Source organism: Alosa alosa, chromosome 1 (genome assembly GCF_017589495.1).
Source record: "Alosa alosa isolate M-15738 ecotype Scorff River chromosome 1, AALO_Geno_1.1, whole genome shotgun sequence".
NCBI classification, from domain to species: Eukaryota; Metazoa; Chordata; class Actinopteri; order Clupeiformes; family Clupeidae; genus Alosa; species Alosa alosa.
Window position 1 is genome coordinate 18,462,186 of NC_063189.1, and position 20,466 is coordinate 18,482,651.

The 20,466-nt window shown below is 41.0% G+C and overlaps 1 protein-coding gene and 1 non-coding gene across 2 annotated transcripts; one reads left to right on the forward strand and one right to left on the reverse strand.

Moving 5' to 3' along the window:
* Nucleotides 1–684: 684 nt before the first annotated feature.
* abcg2d (ATP-binding cassette, sub-family G (WHITE), member 2d) lies at nucleotides 685–18,345 on the forward strand. Its single transcript, XM_048252096.1, has 16 exons — nucleotides 685–811; nucleotides 2,357–2,585; nucleotides 4,368–4,427; nucleotides 4,848–4,962; nucleotides 5,199–5,351; nucleotides 7,764–7,921; nucleotides 8,071–8,222; nucleotides 8,424–8,513; nucleotides 8,825–9,075; nucleotides 12,069–12,151; nucleotides 14,705–14,794; nucleotides 14,998–15,122; nucleotides 15,731–15,885; nucleotides 16,203–16,292; nucleotides 16,608–16,705; nucleotides 17,866–18,345. Exons 2-16 carry the CDS (start codon nucleotides 2,374–2,376, stop codon nucleotides 18,011–18,013), a joined length of 1,980 nt encoding a protein of 659 aa, XP_048108053.1. The 5' UTR covers nucleotides 685–811; nucleotides 2,357–2,373; the 3' UTR covers nucleotides 18,014–18,345.
* On the reverse strand, nucleotides 1,821–1,894 carry trnat-agu. The gene has a single exon. It is a non-coding gene; the product is annotated as a tRNA-Thr (tRNA).
* Nucleotides 18,346–20,466: the final 2,121 nt, after the last annotated feature.

Sequence of the window (20,466 nt, forward strand, 5' to 3'; positions counted from 1 at the left end):
AGTATGTGACCCCTGATACATTTTAAGTGTTTTTGATGAAATCCAAAATGGCGGAAAATCCATCATGGCGGAAAATGACGTCATAGGGTGCGTTGAACTCGGCTTGGTCCAAGGATTCCAACGATACCTGACTTTTGACCAATTGGACCTACGGGTCAAAAGTTACGTGAGTGAACACACTTCCAACTTTGGCCTGTTGGTGGCGCTAGAGGGTTCGAGTTGCCGACATGAAACTTGGAGACATGAATCATGGGACCGTCCCCAATTAGTGTGCCAAATTTCCCATCTTTTTACCAGACGGTTCTATGGGCTGCCATTGACTTCCATTGCATATAATAATAATAATAGGAAAACGTAGAAACACAGTGAAGTCCTCGCAGCTTCGCTGCTTGGCCCCCGATTTCACTGTATAGGCTACTCAAAAACAAACATTGGTTCCACCAAAATTGATTGCAATAACAGGCCTGAAGCAAAAATAATTAAATTATAGGCCTACATAAACTGTGGCAAATTGCAAGCAGGCTTCCTGAGGCTATTGTCTTTACAAATTAGCACGCCTTCTAGATCTACACCATATAGCATTATTTCATAGCAGCCTATCTGGGGCTGTGGCACTGACGTCTTCATCCGATCATCTGAGGCGAATGTGTGCTCTGCCCACCTCCTCCCATCTCCGCATTCAATTCAAGAATTTCTGGAGTCTATATAAGCAACGCCTGGAATGGCACAAGTAACGCCACACAAGGACTCTCCGGGAACAACTGCGAGGAAAAGTTTGCCCATAACTTAAAACTAATTTGCTCCAAGGAAGGTAAGACACGTATTTTTTTTGTTTGTTTCGTGAGGCGATTGTGTCTGCAGCAGGCCAGTTTCATCAGTCTGTGTCAAGCGCGCGTCTCTATAGGCGGCTACTCATTGCTGAGTAGCCTACAAGAGGCATCACTGATACGGCAAGGTTATGTAGACGTATGCAGATTGCAGACGAGGTGATTCTTTTCGAAACAAAGTCATCCATGCTGACTATCCCGTAATGAAGGGTGATGGGACTTTTGTACCTTTAACTTATAAGCTACATGTGTGGAAATATTTGTGCTACTGTCTCATTGAGTCACTCAGATAGTTTGATTGAGTCACTTTGCTTTGCACGACACCCAAGATCAACCATTCTCCCCTTCGAGTCTCGCTACTCTCGACTCTGCAGTTTGGTCGCATGACATTGATTTCGGACCATCCCATAATTGAATACACGGAGATGTGGATGGTGAACAATGTAGCCAGTGTCTGCGTCTGCTCAGCTTGCACAGTAATAGTTACAATCATGGCTTTGAACTTCAGAAAGGTGGTAGCAGAGGATGAAGCACACTGGTTCACATATAGACCACCTGTGCTCCTGACTGACACTGCTAATTGATCTCGTGTTCCTGCTCAGACGTGAAAGACTGGCTTAATGTCCTTGAGGAATTTAGTTATTTATTTCAAAATGGTCAGGCAATCAGTATTTTGGAGTTTCGGTCAGCCTCTATCCCCTCTGACCAAGAAGCATTTCTATTATAAGCATGCCTTACACTGATAGGCTATCATGAGGCCTCCCAGCTCACACACCCAGTTATACAGTATAACAATGTATATGTTTTGTAAGGTATGGGTATGCATGGTGAGGTAATCACACGTCCTCTTGCATATATGCATGGCTGATATGTAATATAAGGCGCATGGCTAAGACAAAGTTAACATCAGAGAAACAGTAGGGTGCATACCTCCACCAAGGCGCTATTAGATAGATAGATACTTTATTGATCCCCAAGGGGAAATTCAAGATAAGGCACTGCTGGGATTCAAACCCAGGATCTCCTGTTTACTAGACAGGCGCTTTAACCAACTAAGCCACAGCGCCACTGACAAATTAATTCTGTTAATTCAATATCAACACCCTATGTTAAATATACCAACTTTTTAGCTTAATCAAGGATCTTATCACATGTTTTCAGCCGTGTGGGTTGTTTTTTTTGTAAACTTGCCAACAAACAGACGCAGGTGAAAGCCTCTCCTGAGTCCTGGGGGAGGTATCAAGGAGAAGGAAATGTTTCTAGTCAACTTGCTGTTTAATCTATTGGGTTTGCCCAAAGTTACTTTTTAAATGGGTGTTTGTATTGTCATTAATAGAGACCTTCCACATCTGTTACCCTTTCATTTTCTTTATCGGGTTCAACAGGTCTTAGTGAACACAAAGACCAAATGGGATGTGAACACAAAGACCAAATGTGATTCACAAGTACCACATAGGAACAGATTGGCACTACCTTCACACTGTTGCCTTGTCATCTGTAACTGTAGTTGCCATTTTGGTTGGGTACAGGGAGACGGCCGTAGGAGATGGAGGATCGGGCAAATCATGTCAACATGCAGATGGTGGAGCACAAGCGCACCAATGGCCTGGCAGGGCCCAAGGTCATCACCATGGAGACTGGCAAGCCTCAGCGTGGTGCTGTTGTCAGCTTCCACGACATCCAGTACAAAGTGGTACTCAAGAGTGGCCCCCTCTGTAAAAGGAAGACCACTACTAAGGAGATACTGGTGGATCTCAGGTCAGTCCCGCATAGCTCCCCTCTTTAACAAATACACTTTATATTCTGTATTTTATAATCTCATATGTCACGCGTCAGTGTCATCTTTATTGTCTGAAATTGGAAAATTACCATAATTATACCAATATTTCTGAGTCAGTCACAACAGTACAGCCAACACAAGGGATGGTAGATGCACATTATAGATGCGCATATTGTAATTGAATACATTTTGAGTTGGTGTTTGTGTCCCTCTCTACCGCAGTAGAAAATCCTCAGTTCCTGTCCCAATGGCAGTAAATGCCTCTGACGTTTCCCAGGGCAGCTCGAATGCATCATTTTGCCTCTCTCCATAGTGTTAATTATATGCTATTAAGCATGCCTTCCTGCGTATAATCTCTTTGAAACACCAGAGTGCAGCCTGCCAGAGAATGGAATTAAATGTTGTCACGTGAGAGGCAACAAGACTCTAACTCATTTTAATTCCTTTTTTTCTTTCTTCTTTCTGGGGCTGGTTTGTGTAAGTCCTGATAGACCTTTTCTTTGCAGTCTGGTCTGTGGAATGTACAAAATAGAAGTGCTTGCCACTATTACTTAGCCTACGCCCAGTGCTAAATTTGTAAAATATTAGTAGAATGTTTGCATGCATAGTGTACATCACCACATTTTCAACACACATAAATAGGCTACAACAAAACACGTGGCCTAACTGTTATATAGCATAGAGAAACATTATAATACCATTGCACTAAATCAAATAGCCAACCAGAGATGGGGAGCCCATGCTAGAGGTAAGGGAGCTCTAGAGGCTCAAACTTAAAGGTGCATGAGTTGGCCCACAAATTAAGCCCTGTTTACTATGCTGTCTTATCAGTTTGGTATATTTAAAGTCACATGTGGTCCACAACTTACTTTACAGAAATTATGATATAAGGCCATATAATATATGGTATTGATCTACTCTGTTGGTGTTGATTTATAAAGTATATCAACTAAAATAGGCTACCGTCAGCATGGTTCCTGTTAAACAGAGGGGCAGACTTCTATCTTTCTTCTGGTACCTTCTCAAGAAACAAACCTTGACAGTGCAGATTAATATTATTAATATTATTCACTGTTATACTGCTGCATGATAGACATGCCCAATATATACATATGCTTGTGTAACATCCTTTTATTCAGTATTTTGTATATTACCCCCTTGTATATTCTTGTGCTACATACCTGTGAGAAGTATTTTTTTCTGAAACATTTGGCTGCCAAATGGAAATGAAGTCTAATGATATTTAGTTAATAAATGTGAGTCCAAGCGTCAGGATGGTCTGTGTGCTCTACTCTTCTCCTGACACCTGGAGGCCAAGGCCAGGTAATTGGCTTGGCTGTTGAAAAGCTGGATTATACCACTTTTAGCCAAAGAACTGCCTAATTAAATCTTTCTCCCTGCAGCTAAACATTTTGGCATGAAGCAAAAGATTTGTTCAATAAATCTAAAAATTTGATCTGTGAAAATTTGATTGGGGTGTGAACTTAAATTGAAATTTTTTGTGTGTGATTGTGTTTCATCTGAACACACCCTGTATGGTTTTGTCCTTTTCCATTTCATTGTTTTTCAAATATTTTCTGTCAGAAATGTGAAGAAAAGTAAAATTAGTTTTATTCTATCTTATGGATAATATCGGACATGACTATCTGAAAGTGTCTTATGCCCTGCTGCACCTGAGGAATTTTTGACAAAACCAGTGATTTGACTCTAATCAAATCTCTCTCTCTCTCTCTCTCTCTCTCTCTCTCTCCATGTTCCAGTGGGATCATGAGACCTGGTTTAAATGCTATTTTAGGACCCACAGGAAGCGGGAAGTCTTCGTAAGTACATGAGTTCATGACACTGTCAACGTTAGGAGCATTTATGAAATTTATGTTTTTAAAACAACATATGCGCATATGTACCCCTGCATACTAGCACTGATCTGTCCCACACTGATGATGGCATTAATGTTATTATTTATATTTTATTAGATTAGAATTACCTGCTTCCCTGGAGGTACACAATGTGTGTGTGCATTGCACATGTTTGTATGTTTCCAGTGCATTATCCAGTGCATTGGATCAAAAGAGTACAGTATATACTTATGTTATTTCCTATGCAATGCCATCACTCATATGCTAGAGGTCACCTGGATACACCAGCCCTTCCATGACAGCAGAGTAATTAAGGCCATCACAGAGGCCAAAACATGTGATCTGTGTGCACCTCACGTTATCTCCCCTTACCCATTTGTAAAGGTTCCTGGATGTATTGGCTGCCAGGAAGGACCCAGCTGGTCTCTTAGGAGAAGTGCTAATAGATGGAGCACCTCAGCCCCCCAACTTTAAGTGCCTGTCTGGCTATGTGGTCCAGGTAGTCTGTTGCAGTCTGTCTACATGCAGTACACTCACACCATACCCATAGTGAAATGCAGTCTGTCTACATGCAGTACACTCACACGGTACCCATAGTGAAATGCAGTCTGTCTACATGCAGTACACTCACACAGTACCCATAGTGAAATGCAGTACTATCGAGTCTTTTTACACTGGCATGTCTGCCATATAGTGGTTTGAGTATTGTTGTTGTTTTGCGTGTGCTCTCTGTAGGATGACGTGGTGATGGGAACTCTGACCGTGAGGGAGAATCTGTGCTTTTCGGCAGCGCTGCGTCTGCCCTCCTCAGTGGGCCAGAGAGAGAAGGAGGTGCGTGTCAACCACCTCATCCAGGAGCTGGGCCTCAGCAAGGTGGCAGATTCAAAGGTGACGACGCTCTGGGCTTTTTCTCTCTCTCTCTCTCTCTCTCTCTCACTTGTATGGTTTATTCAGTATTATTGACTAATACTATTGAGGAACGATACGCTAACTTTTTGATTTTCTTGGGATATGCAGATTAAGTTATAGAAATAACTGAAATCTGTTACAGAATTTTTACAAGCTTCTCTTGGAGAGAGATATTTCACATGCAACCACTGCCTATTCTCACATGCATTTGTACAAAGACTTGGAAGTCAGCCACGTCCACATTAAGGTGGTAAACACATAGACAATTACACTTGCAAAACTCCGTTCCAAATAACTGAACACACACAAAAGACTCATCACCTTTGTCCTACCCATCTCTCAGGGCCAGATACACATACGGCCAGATACACATAAACAGAAGACATCTCTCTCTGTCTTTGACACACGCACGCACGCACGCACGCGCACACACACACACACACACACACACACACACACACACACACACACACACACACACACACACACACACACACACACACTTCCTTTTTCTTAAACCATTATAAGCTGAATTAACTGAAATACCATCATAATTTAAAATCATGGCACTCAGCAAAAAGCAACAAGTGAAATCTAATCTATAATGTAGGATTAGATAATCAAATTCCTTTCTGTCTGAATAGACATGTTGACAAGTTTGTACTGTTAGAGCATTTTCACTTATTTCAAGTGTTTGTCCCTGTAAACTGAAACAGGGCTTTTCTGTTTGATAATCTATTTTTAGTAGGCTGGTATTTTTAGTAGGTTAGAATTTAATTAATTAACAAAACAAGTACATTTCAACTAAAAAGGCTGAATAAAGATATAAGGGAATAATTACTGCAGCAACCTGAATGCATGTATGTATCATTATTTTCCTGGTAAAACTAAAATCTAATTTATTGTTTTCTATCTTGAATTGGAATTTGCACCTAATAGTCATAACCAGTGATTCCAGTAACTGTTAGTCTATTTTGACCACTTTTTTTTCGGTAACGAGTAATCTAACGCGCTATTTACAAACCAGTAATCAGATTAAAGTTACTTATCTAAGTCACTGTGCATTACTATTTTTGTTATTTTCCTTAGTAAAAAGATATATTCTTTTCTTTCTTCTTGTCTCGGGGATTAACGTCATGTAGGCTATGCTCACGTTTTCAGCATGAGGACAACTCGCGTGTAAAACCATGCAGCGACACAAACGTAAACAATGGAGGGAGGAGAGAGATGCACATTTTTATCTATACAGTCATTGTTTTGAGTTTGTGTCAGCTAAACATGACAACATTAAGGTACATTGTACATTCTGTGCTGGCGACAAAGTCCCACATATTGATAGCGGCTTCCTGACGCCTGCAAATTACATAAAATCTCCCGGAACCTATGCGAACAAGAGCACGCAAGCCAGACCGGACTTCAAATCGCGTGTGCATCTGAGTTTAACGTGCACACAACGGAGAGGGAGAGAGAGAGGAGTGGGAGTGGTGTGTGCGTGCCTGAAGTGCATCCAAGACAGAGAGCATCCTGGTCTGTTTTGCTAAATCAACCAATCAGTTTTCAGTGTAGGTGGGCTTATATCTCTTAATTAATCAGTTCAGTCAGTGTATCTAGGAACAGGAGTGTCATGGCAGAGTCAGTGCCCCTCAAAAAGGAACATTTAAGCCCATTTCACATCAGACTACACAAAAGTGTACCCAATTGTCTCATAAGAGTAAAACATAATAGTCTTGCACACTGCACTGTTTGTAACAGTGACTTTAGCATTGCTCACGGCGGGTTAAATGATTGCAAAAGACTTGCTGAGGTGAGTTTAACAAGTGTAATTTCATTTGCATATTACTCAGGCCTATACTAGATGGCTAGTTGCCAAGGCTACATGAAAAGGCCAAACTACCAAAATCTACATATTTTACTATCACAATTTCTATCAATAGACCTTCCTTATTTGGTGTACTGACTAGACATTATTGAACAAACATCTGAATTTCAGTATCCTACCAAGTAGGTTAGGTTGGGATGTCTGCTATACATTGTTGACATTACAGTATTGGCAAAACCGGCTATCATTTTTATGTTGAGGCGGTGGGGGTGTTGTCGGCAGCTGCTGAAAGTAACTAATAAAGTAACTTGTAATCTAACTTAGTTACTTTTAAAATCAAGTAATCAGTAAAGTAACTAAGTTACTTTTTTAAAGGAGTAATCAGTAATCAGATTACTTTTTCAAGGTAACTGTGGCAACACTGGTCATAACACAACACAGCAATGAGACTTAAATCTACCAAATGAGTGTGTAGCAGATGCGTGCTGCTTTAAGTGTCCGGCTTGTCTATGTGCTGTATGTGTGTGTCTGTGTGTATGTTGCTGAGTTTTGGGATCTTGTGTGATGTGCAGGTGGGCACCCAGCTGATTCGGGGCATATCCGGTGGAGAGCGCAAGAGGACCAACATCGGCATGGAGCTGGTCATTGACCCCTCGGTCCTGTTCCTTGATGAGCCTACCACTGGCCTGGACGCCAGCACAGCCAACTCAGTCCTGCTGCTGCTTAAGAGGTACAGAGAGAGAGAGAGAGAGAGACGCAGAGACCCACTAATAAGCAGTTAGCATAACATTCGTATGGGCCCACATATTAATGTGAAGTGATGCTGTCCAGGTAATTTCTGACAAGAATGTCATATCTAACTCTTATGTGTTCCTTTAGGATGGCTAGCCATGGACGCACCATCATAATGTCCATCCACCAGCCGCGCTACTCCATCTACCGCCTCTTTGACTCCCTCACTCTGCTGGTCAGTGGCAAACAGGTGTACCATGGGCCAGCCCAGAATGCACTGGACTACTTTGCCAATATAGGTCAGAGCTAAGTTTACTATTGTGCTGCAACCACAAATGCTTAGTTCAGGACTATGCCTCTTCAGGATGTAAAATAAATTACAGTGAAACCATGGTGTCATCATCAGTTGTTTTCCCTAAAATAACTGCCTTGTTACTTCACGGGTTGGTATGTGTTCAGTTAGAGCTCTGAAATATACACGCCATCTGCTTGTTTCTCAGGTTATGCATGCGAGGCCCATAACAACCCAGCAGACTTCTTTCTGGATATCATCAATGGAGACTCCACAGCAACCATCTTTAACTCTGGAGGTAGAGCTATGTCATGTCATGTCATGTCATGCACTTGTTTTATATCTTCCTTTTATATATTTTGCTGCTTTCACCTTATAACCTTCCACATTCCCTGCACATTTAATTTCTGTTTCCTTTTTGGCTACTATTCGATACAGTACCTGACATAGTGTCAGTGAAGCTGTCACAGCAATACATCTCACCTTGACATGTCACCGTGCTTACTTCATAATCTGCAGTTCTGATAAGCCCATACAAATCACTGTGTTCAAAACAAGCACGAGCTGAGGCTTTGATGTGGCCTGATCCATGTTTGTCCTGACTTTTAGAATTTAACTTTGAGGAGGGAAGCACTAGCCGGCAGAGTATTGAGGACCGTTTGTTGGAAGAGTACCAGAACAGCAGCTACGCCCGCGAAACCAAGGCCGAACTGGAGCGCATCACCCAGGGCAGAGACTACAGAAATGTACACATGGCCCGCACCGTTACCTACAATAACTCATTCTTCCATCAGCTGAAGTGGGTGCTCAAAAGAACCTTCCAGAACCTCATGTTAAACCCACAGAGCTCTGTGGCTCAGGTAATCAACATAGTCAAATCTCTGCATCTCTGATGCAAACTGACAGAGCAAACTGTACAACATATTGCAACCTAAAATGACACTGAAAAGTAGCATTTTTACCAACTTGGAAGGTCAATAGGTTCCTAATCCTCAGAATAGATCAAAATCCCAGTATACAGCAGCAGACTCCTGCCATCAGTCAGAGATGCAGAGGTTGGGAAAATAGCTCCCTCAGGATTCAGCCACATACAAGACAAGACAACACAACCACATTATATCCATATACTGTTTAGGACTCTGAAGCTATATGTTTCAATGGGCACACACTCTCTTCATCACAAAGTTTTTGTGAGGAGAAATACTCTGTTTCTAATGAGCTGATGGCTTCGTCCGGTCAGGTCACAGCCTGAGTGCGACCCTGGGGTCAAAATGTCGAACCTGATCATCTAAACCCCTCGGGAGAACTTACGAGTGCAAGGTAGAGCATATTATGACATTTGTTCTAGCAATTTATGCGTGTTTTCCTTGGCACCGGTTTAACTTTCTTGCAAAAGTACCAAATCTAGGTTAAAAAACATCACTGTACCGCATCACATCACCATAGGCATGATGCTCAGAGTGCTCAGAGACTGTTGAGCAGCTATTTACCATCATGCCATGCTGCTTATGGACTGAGGTACGGTTTGGCCCCAAACACAGAGACATGTTTTACCACCACCCTACCCCCTTCCTAAAAGGCAGGAAAGAAGTCAGAAGAGTAAAGGAAACACCTTTGTGAGATCCTCCTGACGCGGATGACCTCATGACAGGACTTACCAAGCTGGACTAAGTGACTCATGGGTAAGCCTGGTACTAATCGCCCACCCCGACGCCCTGGCCGTCTCGGAAAAGGGGACTTTGTGGCCTCATTAGCCGCTCAGCGCCCCCTCCCCTACCCACCCCCTACCCCCCTCCCTCCATGGCAGTGAAATGCCAACCACTAGGGCCTTCACTTGAAGCATTATGAGCAGCTAATGGGCCTGCGGAGTAACCAGGCTAATCCGGGCAGTCCTGGCCTCCTAATCAGATTTGGTGACTGCCTTGACCCCCTGGCTGCCCTCCTCGGCTTGGATCTGAAGTGATATCATATCTGGCAGGCAGAGGGGGGTGGTGTTGGGAGAGAGCTGTGTGGTGGTGTGGTGTATTGTGGTGCGGTGTGGTGTGTTGTGTTGTGTTGTGGTGTGGTGTGGTGTGTTGTGGTGCGGTGTGTTGTGGTGTATTGTGGTGTGGTGTGGTGGTGGTGTGGTGTGGTGTGGTGTGGTGTGTTGTGGTGTGGTGTGTTGTGGTGTGGTGTGTGGTGTGTTGTGGTGTGGTGTGGTGTGTTGTGGTGTGGTGTGGTGTGGTGTGGTGTGGTGGTGTGGTGTGGTGCGGTGTGGTGTTGGCATGGCGAGACGGGTTGAGGAGGGAGAGAAGGGAGTGGTTTGGTGTCACATGATTGAAGTCTCTCAACTTTGTGCTGGGGGTGATGTGAGAGAAGTGAAGGTGAGAGTGTGTGTGGGTGTGTGTGTGAGAGAGAGAGAGTGTGAGCGTGTGTGAGTGTGTGTGTACATGTTTGTATTTGCTGGACAGGGAGAGGTTGTATTTAACTGCATACCCCTGGTCATTTGACTGGAGATTTATTTTATATCCGAAATCTCCTCCTCCCCTCTCACCCCATCCTACTGCACCACCAGCTAAAATGTCTGCCCATCCACACCGTTGTGCTGTATGTTTGTGCTGTTTTGTCTACTAGGCCTCCTCCTGACTTCACAGTCTTCATTTGTCTCAGTGTGGAGGGGCTTGGTGGCTGTGGGAACATTTCTCAGAAAAAAAGCATACCCAGCCACCCCTATCTCCCCTACTCCCCTTATGTGTGAACAACACCACAGATACGCCAACATTCTTGGAAGACTAATCCTTCATGTCAGCCCCTCACTGCAAGTGTTCCTGCTTTCTTCACACATTAACTGGCTTCATTTAGGTCATATGTGCCTCCAGCATCATGGCAGTCACATGTTACCTTACATGCTGTCGGTGCTCAATTGGGCAGAAACCCGGGATCCCTTTGTTGTTATCTCATGGAATGCTGTGATGTAACATGCTAGCTACATTATCATTGCTAAAGGGACATGGCACAGCATGTCACCGAAAAGGTCATGGGCTGACAAGGGCTGAAACAACATGGCCTTCCACACTTGGAGCTGTCAGCCACTGTACAATCACTCCACTAGTATAGTGAGTTTCCCTTGCCCTCACCAACTATCAAGGGGTCACTAAGGCTTGAGTGCTCATGCTCATCAAACAGCACAAGTTGCTCAGTGAGCCATCCTGGTCTTTGCTCTATTGGAAAGCTAGGTTCGAAGCTAGGGGCTCATTTGGTCTCAGTTCAGTCCGTCCCCACTTCAGGTCTCGTAGGGACGCTCATTTGTCTTCCTTTTTGAACTTGCACTGGCCCTAAAGAGCCCCGCTTCAGAATCTTTGCTAGGACGCAGCATAGCGTTTCTCAAACTATGGGCGAGGAGACTGCTGGTCCGCGGAGCCAAATTATGGCATTTTCATCTGGTCAGTTTTTGAAATGGATACCACAATGTATTGAACAAATACAAATACTGTGAATAAACACTTTTTGCCTTTTCAGGAATAGTTGTTCCTCTTCTGTTACATACATCATGATATGTCATGTTCAAATGGTCTTGAAATGAATAAAGTAGACCTATTTCAGAATCACTGTATCATGATACTATAGCTATCATGGACAAAATTGTGTTGTAGTTGGGAGTAAGCCTACACCAGAGTCCTATGTAATTATTCTTGCCTCATTAAATGCCACAAAGTGTTTTTGGTGTTATGGAAATGGCCACCCTAGGTCTCAGAGTGTGAGAGGCCAGAGTCGAGAGTTGATATTAACAGCTAAGAGTAGATGTCATCTTGTTGCCCATGAGAAATAAATGCCACAACCTTTGACCTTTCTTGTCTTCTGTATTATTCCATAGCTTGGTGTCACCATTTTCCTCGCTCTCATTGTGGGGGCTATTTTCTTTGGTGTGAAGGATGACCAGGGTGGTATCCAGAACAGGTGAGAATCAAATGGAAGATACAACATCACCTCATATATACATGAAGTATGCACATTCTACAAAAACAAGAAACTTACATGCAGAGTAGACACTTGAATCTCTCAGCAATAATGTTTTCTATACTTGAAATTGTGACAACAAATATTAGATGTTTGGGTCCTCTTACATGTAAAGATTACAGTCAAAACTAACCAAATTAACTTGAATAGTGCAGACAGTAAGGGAATTAAAATGAAAACATCCACCCTTTCACAAATTCAGACAGTGGTCCTGTTTTCTGAGTCGAGTACACAGATACAATGGCAAACTTTGTCAAAAGGTCAAAATGTCTACCAGTGCCAGGGCATTTGATCTGATTAGAGTCTGTTGCAGTGTTAAGGAATAGGTTCTTAGATAAATGCTTTAACCTGAAGTGTTATAAGCTGAATAACACACCCTTTGGGACCCTCTTCAAGGGGCAAGTGTAAGCCTCTTACCCTAATCACACACAATGCACATTACTGCAATTACTGGCCCCATTACTTGTGCTTTGAGGTGCAGTGGAGCACATACAGGTGCAAACATACAGGTGCAAGTCTACACACACACACACACACACACACACAGTTTTATACATTCACACACATTTATGTTGTCTGATGTGTGCACAATGATCAAATGAACCAGCTCTTTCCACCCCATTAATGGCTCATGGTCTTGTAGCTCTCACGCCTGAAGTGTCTAAATGAAAGGATTTATATTTGAATTTCACTCCAGTATGTCACTTAACTTTCTGTCTAGCTTAGAAAAATCCATTAATTGTAATTTGATATGTTTTGTCACTGTTTAACAAATATGTAGGAATGTAAAAACTAGACTAATCCTAAGTCATTGATTAACTCAATTTTGTAATCTGTGCATTTGATGTACACTACCCAGACAATTTCATGTTTTCCATGAAAACTTACACTTTTATTCATCAAATGAGTTGCAAAATGAATAGAAAATATAGTCAAGACATTGACAAGGTTAGAAATAATGATTTTTATTTGAAATAATAATTTTGTCCTTCAAACTTTGCTTTCATCAAGGCACTCCTCCAGCATCATTTCACTTGTCCTCTGTCCAATGTCTGTTCATTTGCCCATCTTAATCTTTTTCTTTTATTGGCCAGTCTCAGATATGGTTGTTTCTTTGCCACTCTGCCTAGAAGGCCAGCATCCCGGAGTCGCCTCTTCACTGTGGATGTTGAGGCTGGCGTTTTGTGGGTACCATTTAATGAAGCTGCCAATTGAGTCTGAAACTAGAGACTCTAATGTACTTGTCCTCTTGCTTAGTTGTGCACCGGGACCTCCCACTTCTCTTTCTATTGTGGTTAGAGCCCGTTTGTGCAGTTTGCTGTACACACCATTGTAGGAAACCTTCAGTTTTCTCACATGGAATAGCCTTCATTTCTCAGAACAAGAATAGACTGTCGAGTTTCAGAAGAAAGTTCTTTTTTTCTGGCCATTTTGAGAGTATAATCGAACCCACCAATGCTGATGCTCCAGATACTCAATTAGCTCAAAGGAAGCCCAGTTTTATAGCTTCTCTAATCAGCACAACAGTTTTGAGCTCCGCTAACATAATGGCACAAGGGTTTTCTAATCATCAATTAGCCTTTTAACACGATTAGCTAACACAATGTACCATTAGAATGTAAGAGTGATTGGAAATGGGCCTATACACCTATGTAGATATTCCATTAAAAATCAGCCGTTTCCAGCTAGAATAGTCATTTACCACATTAACAATGTCTAGACTGTATTTCAGATTTATTTAATGTTATCTTAATTGAAATTTCAGTGTTTTTCTTCCAAACTTTTGAATAGTGGTGTATGTACAAGATGAGGCTCCTTTGCCAGAATACAAGATCTTTAAAACAAACAGCAAAACATCATTTGTGCCTGAAGTAGATATTGTCCAGGTTATTTGCTTGGTAGTTAAAGCTTTCACAGCACATTGTCAACTAGCCTATATTGGCAATACATACAACATTACATTCTATCAAGGTTTTATGTCCAACTGCACTGTCAGTTAATGTTATCTTAATTGAAATTTCAGTGTTTTTCTTTCAAAAATAAGGACATTTCTGAGTGAACCCAAACTTTTGAATAGTGGTGTATGTACAACAACATGAGGCTCCTTTGCCAGAATACAAGATCTTTAAAACAAACAGCAAAACATCATTTGTGCCTGAAGTAGATATTGACCAGGTTATTTGCTTGGTAGTTAAAGCTTTCACAGCACATTGTCAACTAGCCTATATTGGCAACACAATACATTACATTCTATAAAGGTTTTATGTCCAACTGCACTGTCAGTATTTTGCATTCCATTTATTTAATCTACATTATTTACTTTAAACTCACATTCCCTTATGCTGCTTTAAACTGTACATACATGAGTCCAAAGCTAAGTATAATGGTGTAATGTACATTACAGTATATAGCAGATATTGCCCATTAAAAATGTCCAGTGTCTTAGTAGTGCCGTAGGGGTGTTTCATAATGAGGGCTGATTTTCTCCTGTAGATTCGGTGCATTGTTTTTCATCACAACCAACCAGTGCTTCAGTACACTATCAGCTGCTGAGCTCTTCATCACTGAGAGGAAACTCTTCATGTATGTACTGCAACTTAACAATGTATTGCCAGTGGGCGAAACAAATTCCCACTTTTAAACAAGTCACCTTTTAAAGAATGTATAACTAAAATATTTCTGCGTTTTATTGGAAGATTTAGATCCCCAGTCTCTGAGACATTCTTTGTTCTATTGGAAGATTTAGATCCTTAGTCTCTAAGACGTTCTGTGTTCTCTTTCTTCAGTCACGAGTACACTAGCGGCTACTACAGAATCTCGGTCTACTTTCTGTCCAAGATTCTGTCAGACATCCTCACTCTGCGCACATTCCCATCGGTCATCTTCACATGTGTGGTGTACTTCATGATTGGTATGTCTGCTTTTAGTTTTGGTTGGTAACTGCTGATAAAAAAATCTGTTATTTAGTTGTTTCAGGTGTGTTTTACTTGGTTATAGATTGCATAATGTTGATATTTCATTGATTTAGATTAGATTCAATTCAACTTTATTGTCATTGCACAAGTAAGGACAACAAGTACAACGAAATGCAGTTTAGCATCTAACCAGTAGGGCAATCATTAAAAGTGCTTTTCTTTATAACAGTGCTTAAAAAGACATAAAAACACAGAATGCAGTATGATCATGTTAGTCCATTATTAAGGTGTATTAGCAAATAAAGTTCATAGTTCTGAGGGATCACAGTATATAGACAAAATGCACTTTATATAGTATATATAGTGCATTGTTGAGTTGCATTAATAAAGTGCATAGTGGTCGGAGGTAGACAGACAGTCCAAAGTCCATCATTAAAAAAAAAACTCACTGAAAGTTGTACTGAGAGTTAAAACTGTAGTGTTATTTAACAGGGTTCAAGCCCACTGAGAGTTGTACTCGGAGTTAAAACTGTAGTGTTATTTAACAGGGTTCAAGCCCACTGAGAGTTGTACTCAGAGTTAAAACTGTAGTGTTATTTAACAGGGTTCAAGCCCACTGCTGAGGCCTTCTTCATCTTCATGTTCACTGTGACCCTGGTGGCCTACACCGCCACAGCCATGACCATGGCCATCTCCGCTGACCAGACCGTGGTGGCGGTCGCAAACATCTTCATGACCATCAGCTTCGTCTTCATGATGGTGTGCATTTCAGATACCACAACAACATTGCTTACACTCAACACAGGGTTTTCTGACAAAAGCAGAGAACCAAATAGGATATTATAAAGCAATAGGATACTATAGAGAACGCTTATGTTTAAACATATAAAGCATGCTGACCTGGTGCAATATGTCTTCCATGGTTTGTTTTGTACATCACAGATTAGCCCATTTTAGTAAGTTCGTATGTTGACATGAATATTTGCTGTGATTTTCGCAAAATATCATGACCATTTACAATATACTTTGCCTCAAATCTGTACTCTCGGGTACTAAATCCATTTTTGGTCCTGTAGATATTCTCTGGTCTGCTGGTGAGATTGACTAGTATCATGGACTGGTTGTCCTGGCTGAAGTACTTCAGTATTCCTCGCTATGGCTTAACAGTAAGTAGCCTTAACAGACATTGCTCGCCCCTTCACAATGATGCAAAGCAATAAAATCATACAAAATAGGATGAGGTACTAGAACAAGTATGAAAAAAGATACAACCAAAATTGACATGAAAGCTCACCTGAGTCAAATCCTTGGTGTATCATATCGTAATTCTGGGATCATAGTCAAATACACTTTTTGTCAAATCTAGCAAGCATTGTATTAATATACCATATTGAGATATTTATGATAAAGCACGGTGAAGAAAAGAGTTGAATGAAAACCCGATAAAGAGTTTCTTGTGTTTGGCATGTCCATTTTAACAGGCTTTGGAGATAAATGAGTTTGTGGGTCTGGAATTCTGCAAGAACCTCTCAGTCACCTCTCGCATGAACAACTGCACTATAAATCCTATGGAGCTAACGTAAGTGCACACAGGGCCGGCCCACACACACACACACACATACACACACACACACGTTCAGGCACACTTAACCATAGATATGTGTGCACAAATATACGCATGTTGATTCTAGAAGCAGTAGTCATCTGAAATATGAAGGATTTCAATGAGGGTGACATGATTCTCCTTTTAAAGGTTTTAAATTCCTGTCCTTTAGTTCTCTCTACTTTAAGTTAGACGTGTGCTCAATAGCTCTCTGGTGCCCTCTACTGACCGATTTGCAGCAATGTGCAGATATTTGTAAAGTGGTCCCGGCATGTTTTTTAATGGATAACCAAGTTTAAAATAAAGGCTTTTTAGATTTATATTCCTTATGAGTGCCTCAGAATTACTGTTTATTTCAGAAACATTTTGGATCTCCAAGCTGAAGAGCAACAGAGGAATTTTTTTTTTTTTGGGGGCAGCCGTGGCCTACTGGTTAGCGCTTCGGACTTGTAACCGGAGGGTTGCCGGTTTGAACCCCGACCAGTAGGCACCGGCTGAAGTGCCCTTGAGCAAGGCAACTTACCCCTCACTGCTCCCCGAGCGCCGCCGTTGTTGCAGGCAGTTTACTGCGCCGGGATTAGTGTGTGCTTCACCTCACTGTGTGCTGAGTGTGTTTCACTAATTCACGGATTGGGGATAAATGCAGAGACCAAATTTCCATCACGGGATCAAAAGAGTATATACTTATAATTATATACATCTCAACACTCAAGCAGCACTCCTAGAAACTCGTTTGTGGACATTCATTTTTACTTGTCTAGAACCAGAAGTAGACTACTCGCACTTTAAGTAGCCAATCATTTGACTATTTAACTATTCCATTAAGTACAGACTGGCATACTTAATATTTATAGAGAAGCTACAGTTATGGTTGGAGTTGGAATCATGGTTGTGTACTGTAAGTACAGAAAAAGTGCTGTGTTATACTGACAAATGTGTAACACTATACTGCATGTTCTAAATCAAGTACATAGTTAGTATGTTAAAAATACTGTTAAATGTTAGAGATTTACCAAAACAGCATTGCTATTGTTCATCACTGACCAATGGGGTCTGAAAAGTGATTCTGTATAGTGTCCTACAAGTCCTTCTGTGTGTGTTATAACCTATTAAATGCTGGTCCTTTTCATATGTAGTTGCACAGGTGAGCAGCACCTGAAGGCCCAGGGCATTAATTACTCCACATGGGGCCTATGGGAGAACCATGTGGCTCTGGTAGTGATGACCGTCATCTTCCTCACCATCTCCTATGTGAAGCTGCGCTTCATGAAGAAGTTCACATGATCACACGGAGGATGCAGACGCTCCAGTAGTCACTCAAGCTGAGCTACTCTGCTGTTTTGGCCCATCACACTGCACTAGAGAGAGGAAATCAAACTGCCCATGTGCTCAGCACGGAACACAAGGGGTGGGAGTTTACACACCATTTGTTTTACTGCTTTTGTTCTGAAATGTCTTCATTTTCACTTTGATATGTAATCTCAGTATATTTGTTACTTTAGGGTGTCCTATTTATCTTTACAAATTAATATGCTTTTTGTTCTGGTTCTATGCCAAATGTTAGCAAATTATTTAAAAACATTGATCTGAATAATGTATGTATATACAGCAAATCAAAGTGCCTTTTATATTGAAGATAATTTTTCTGTTTTCTGCATATTTTGTTACAGTTGTTAATTTGTCAAATTAAAGTGCATTTTGTATTCAGGATTTTCTGAAATCTTTATTTAAGTTCTCTTTTTACCTTGTGTGCTCTACCATCTCTTTAAAGTTAAGTTTTACTATTTTGACTGAGTAGCATTGCTTCCTGATGACAGACTTGCCAAAAAGACTAACCCGGAATAGGTCTTTGTTGCATGAAGATGTGGGTTAGAAGCTATTAGTAGCAATATGCAGCATGTTTGTTTGTTTTTAAACACATCTTTAAAGTGTGCCAAATATGGACAGGATAATTAAGGGCTCAAGGAAGTTCACATTACGGGGCCCATTGCCATCAAAGGTCAGCATGTTCCTGACCCAAGATCCAAAGGTGTCACACCACCCTGTCCTGCAGTCTAATCTCTGTTAATCAGTTTTAATCCACATCAACAAACATCAGTCAGCAGATTATCATAACACGATCTCATGGTCTGCACACACATTTCACACCGTTGCTGTTGAAAGCCAAATCCAGAGATTTAAACTGAAATCCTTTTCCCACGTGGCTGTTCCAGTCCTGAGAACACACGTAAGTGATCAACAATAGGAATCAGTTTGAAGTTTGTGAACCCCTGAGCTGCATGAAGAAAAATCACGACGCAAAATTGTCTTTCTACAAGATTTTATTGTGAATATCAACACATTCTCTATATATAATGTCGGGGAATTATATAAAACACACTTGAGCTCCAAACATCAATTCCACAAAGTACAAAATTGTACCGTCATTTACACATGGGCTTCCCATGAACCTAAGATGCACTCCAAATCGAAGTTTGTTTCAACTTACAATATGTACCATATGTGCTCATATACGTATAAGAGAGTTAACTATGACCAAGCTTATATATATATATATATACACTGTATATCTATATATATATATATATATATATATATATATATATATATATATATATATAAACATGCCATACCAAATGTGCCACACATCTGTGTACGTTAAATATAAAAGTGAACAGTGAATTCAATATTGAGTGTACCTGCAAATCTATTCATTGATAAAATAAACAACAAAGCTCGTGCTCTTGGCTGACACAACAGGAAGGCAGGTGAAAATTATGTAGACGTTCTGTTTCCCTTTAATTCATCATAACAAACTCTGGCACTGTCAGGATATGGACTTGCACCCAACCCTTCAGTAAAATCTGTTCGGGTCCAAACCATCCTTGCACTTCACCATGTCATATACATATGGAATGTAATTGTGTTTCATAAGCTTTATACAGTACACGCATGCTATACTGAGTGTAACCGTGTGTGTGATCAACAACAGACTGTTTCTCTATAGAGGCTAATGAAGCCTTCAAATGGTCCTCCTCAACTTTCACACCATGTCTTCAGTGCTTGCTGATGTTGAGTATGTTGATGTGCAAGTTGCTTATTATCTTGTGATAATAATGTAATACTGCATCCTTCATTATTGTGTAATAACACTATTGGTAGCGCTGCCCTCTATTCTGTATTGCACAGCAGTGCACACATGCATAATTCCTTCATAAGATTAAGCACAGAAAGGAAATGTTTTACTCAAATTGCACATTCAAGTTTTCTTTGTCTAACAGGTAGGCCTAGGCATGCAATGCAAGCTTGACTAAAGAAATATTTGTACTCTATCAGCAAGAGCTATAGTATGCTAACAACACATACATGTCCCTTTCATCCTAGTCAAATCAAGTGACGGTGAAGAATGCAAACTCATGATTAGCCTTCAGACCAATATAATGAAAGGATTTGTTTTCACTGATAGATGCTAAAAACCAAGTAAAATGTATCTTAAAAATTGATCAGCCACTAACAACAAATGGCATTCTAAGGGTGGGAATGGGCTGTCAATGGCCATCTTCACATACAGACCTGGCAAAGCAGTAGAATGACCATACATTTGAATTGAATTCTCTTTCTCTTGGTCCTGATTACTGCAGTATTATAGAGTTACTTCTCTTGGTTTGATTCCAGCATATAGAGTTACTTCTTTTTTGGTCCAAAACTTTTGAAAAACATTGAACATTAAAGGGGGG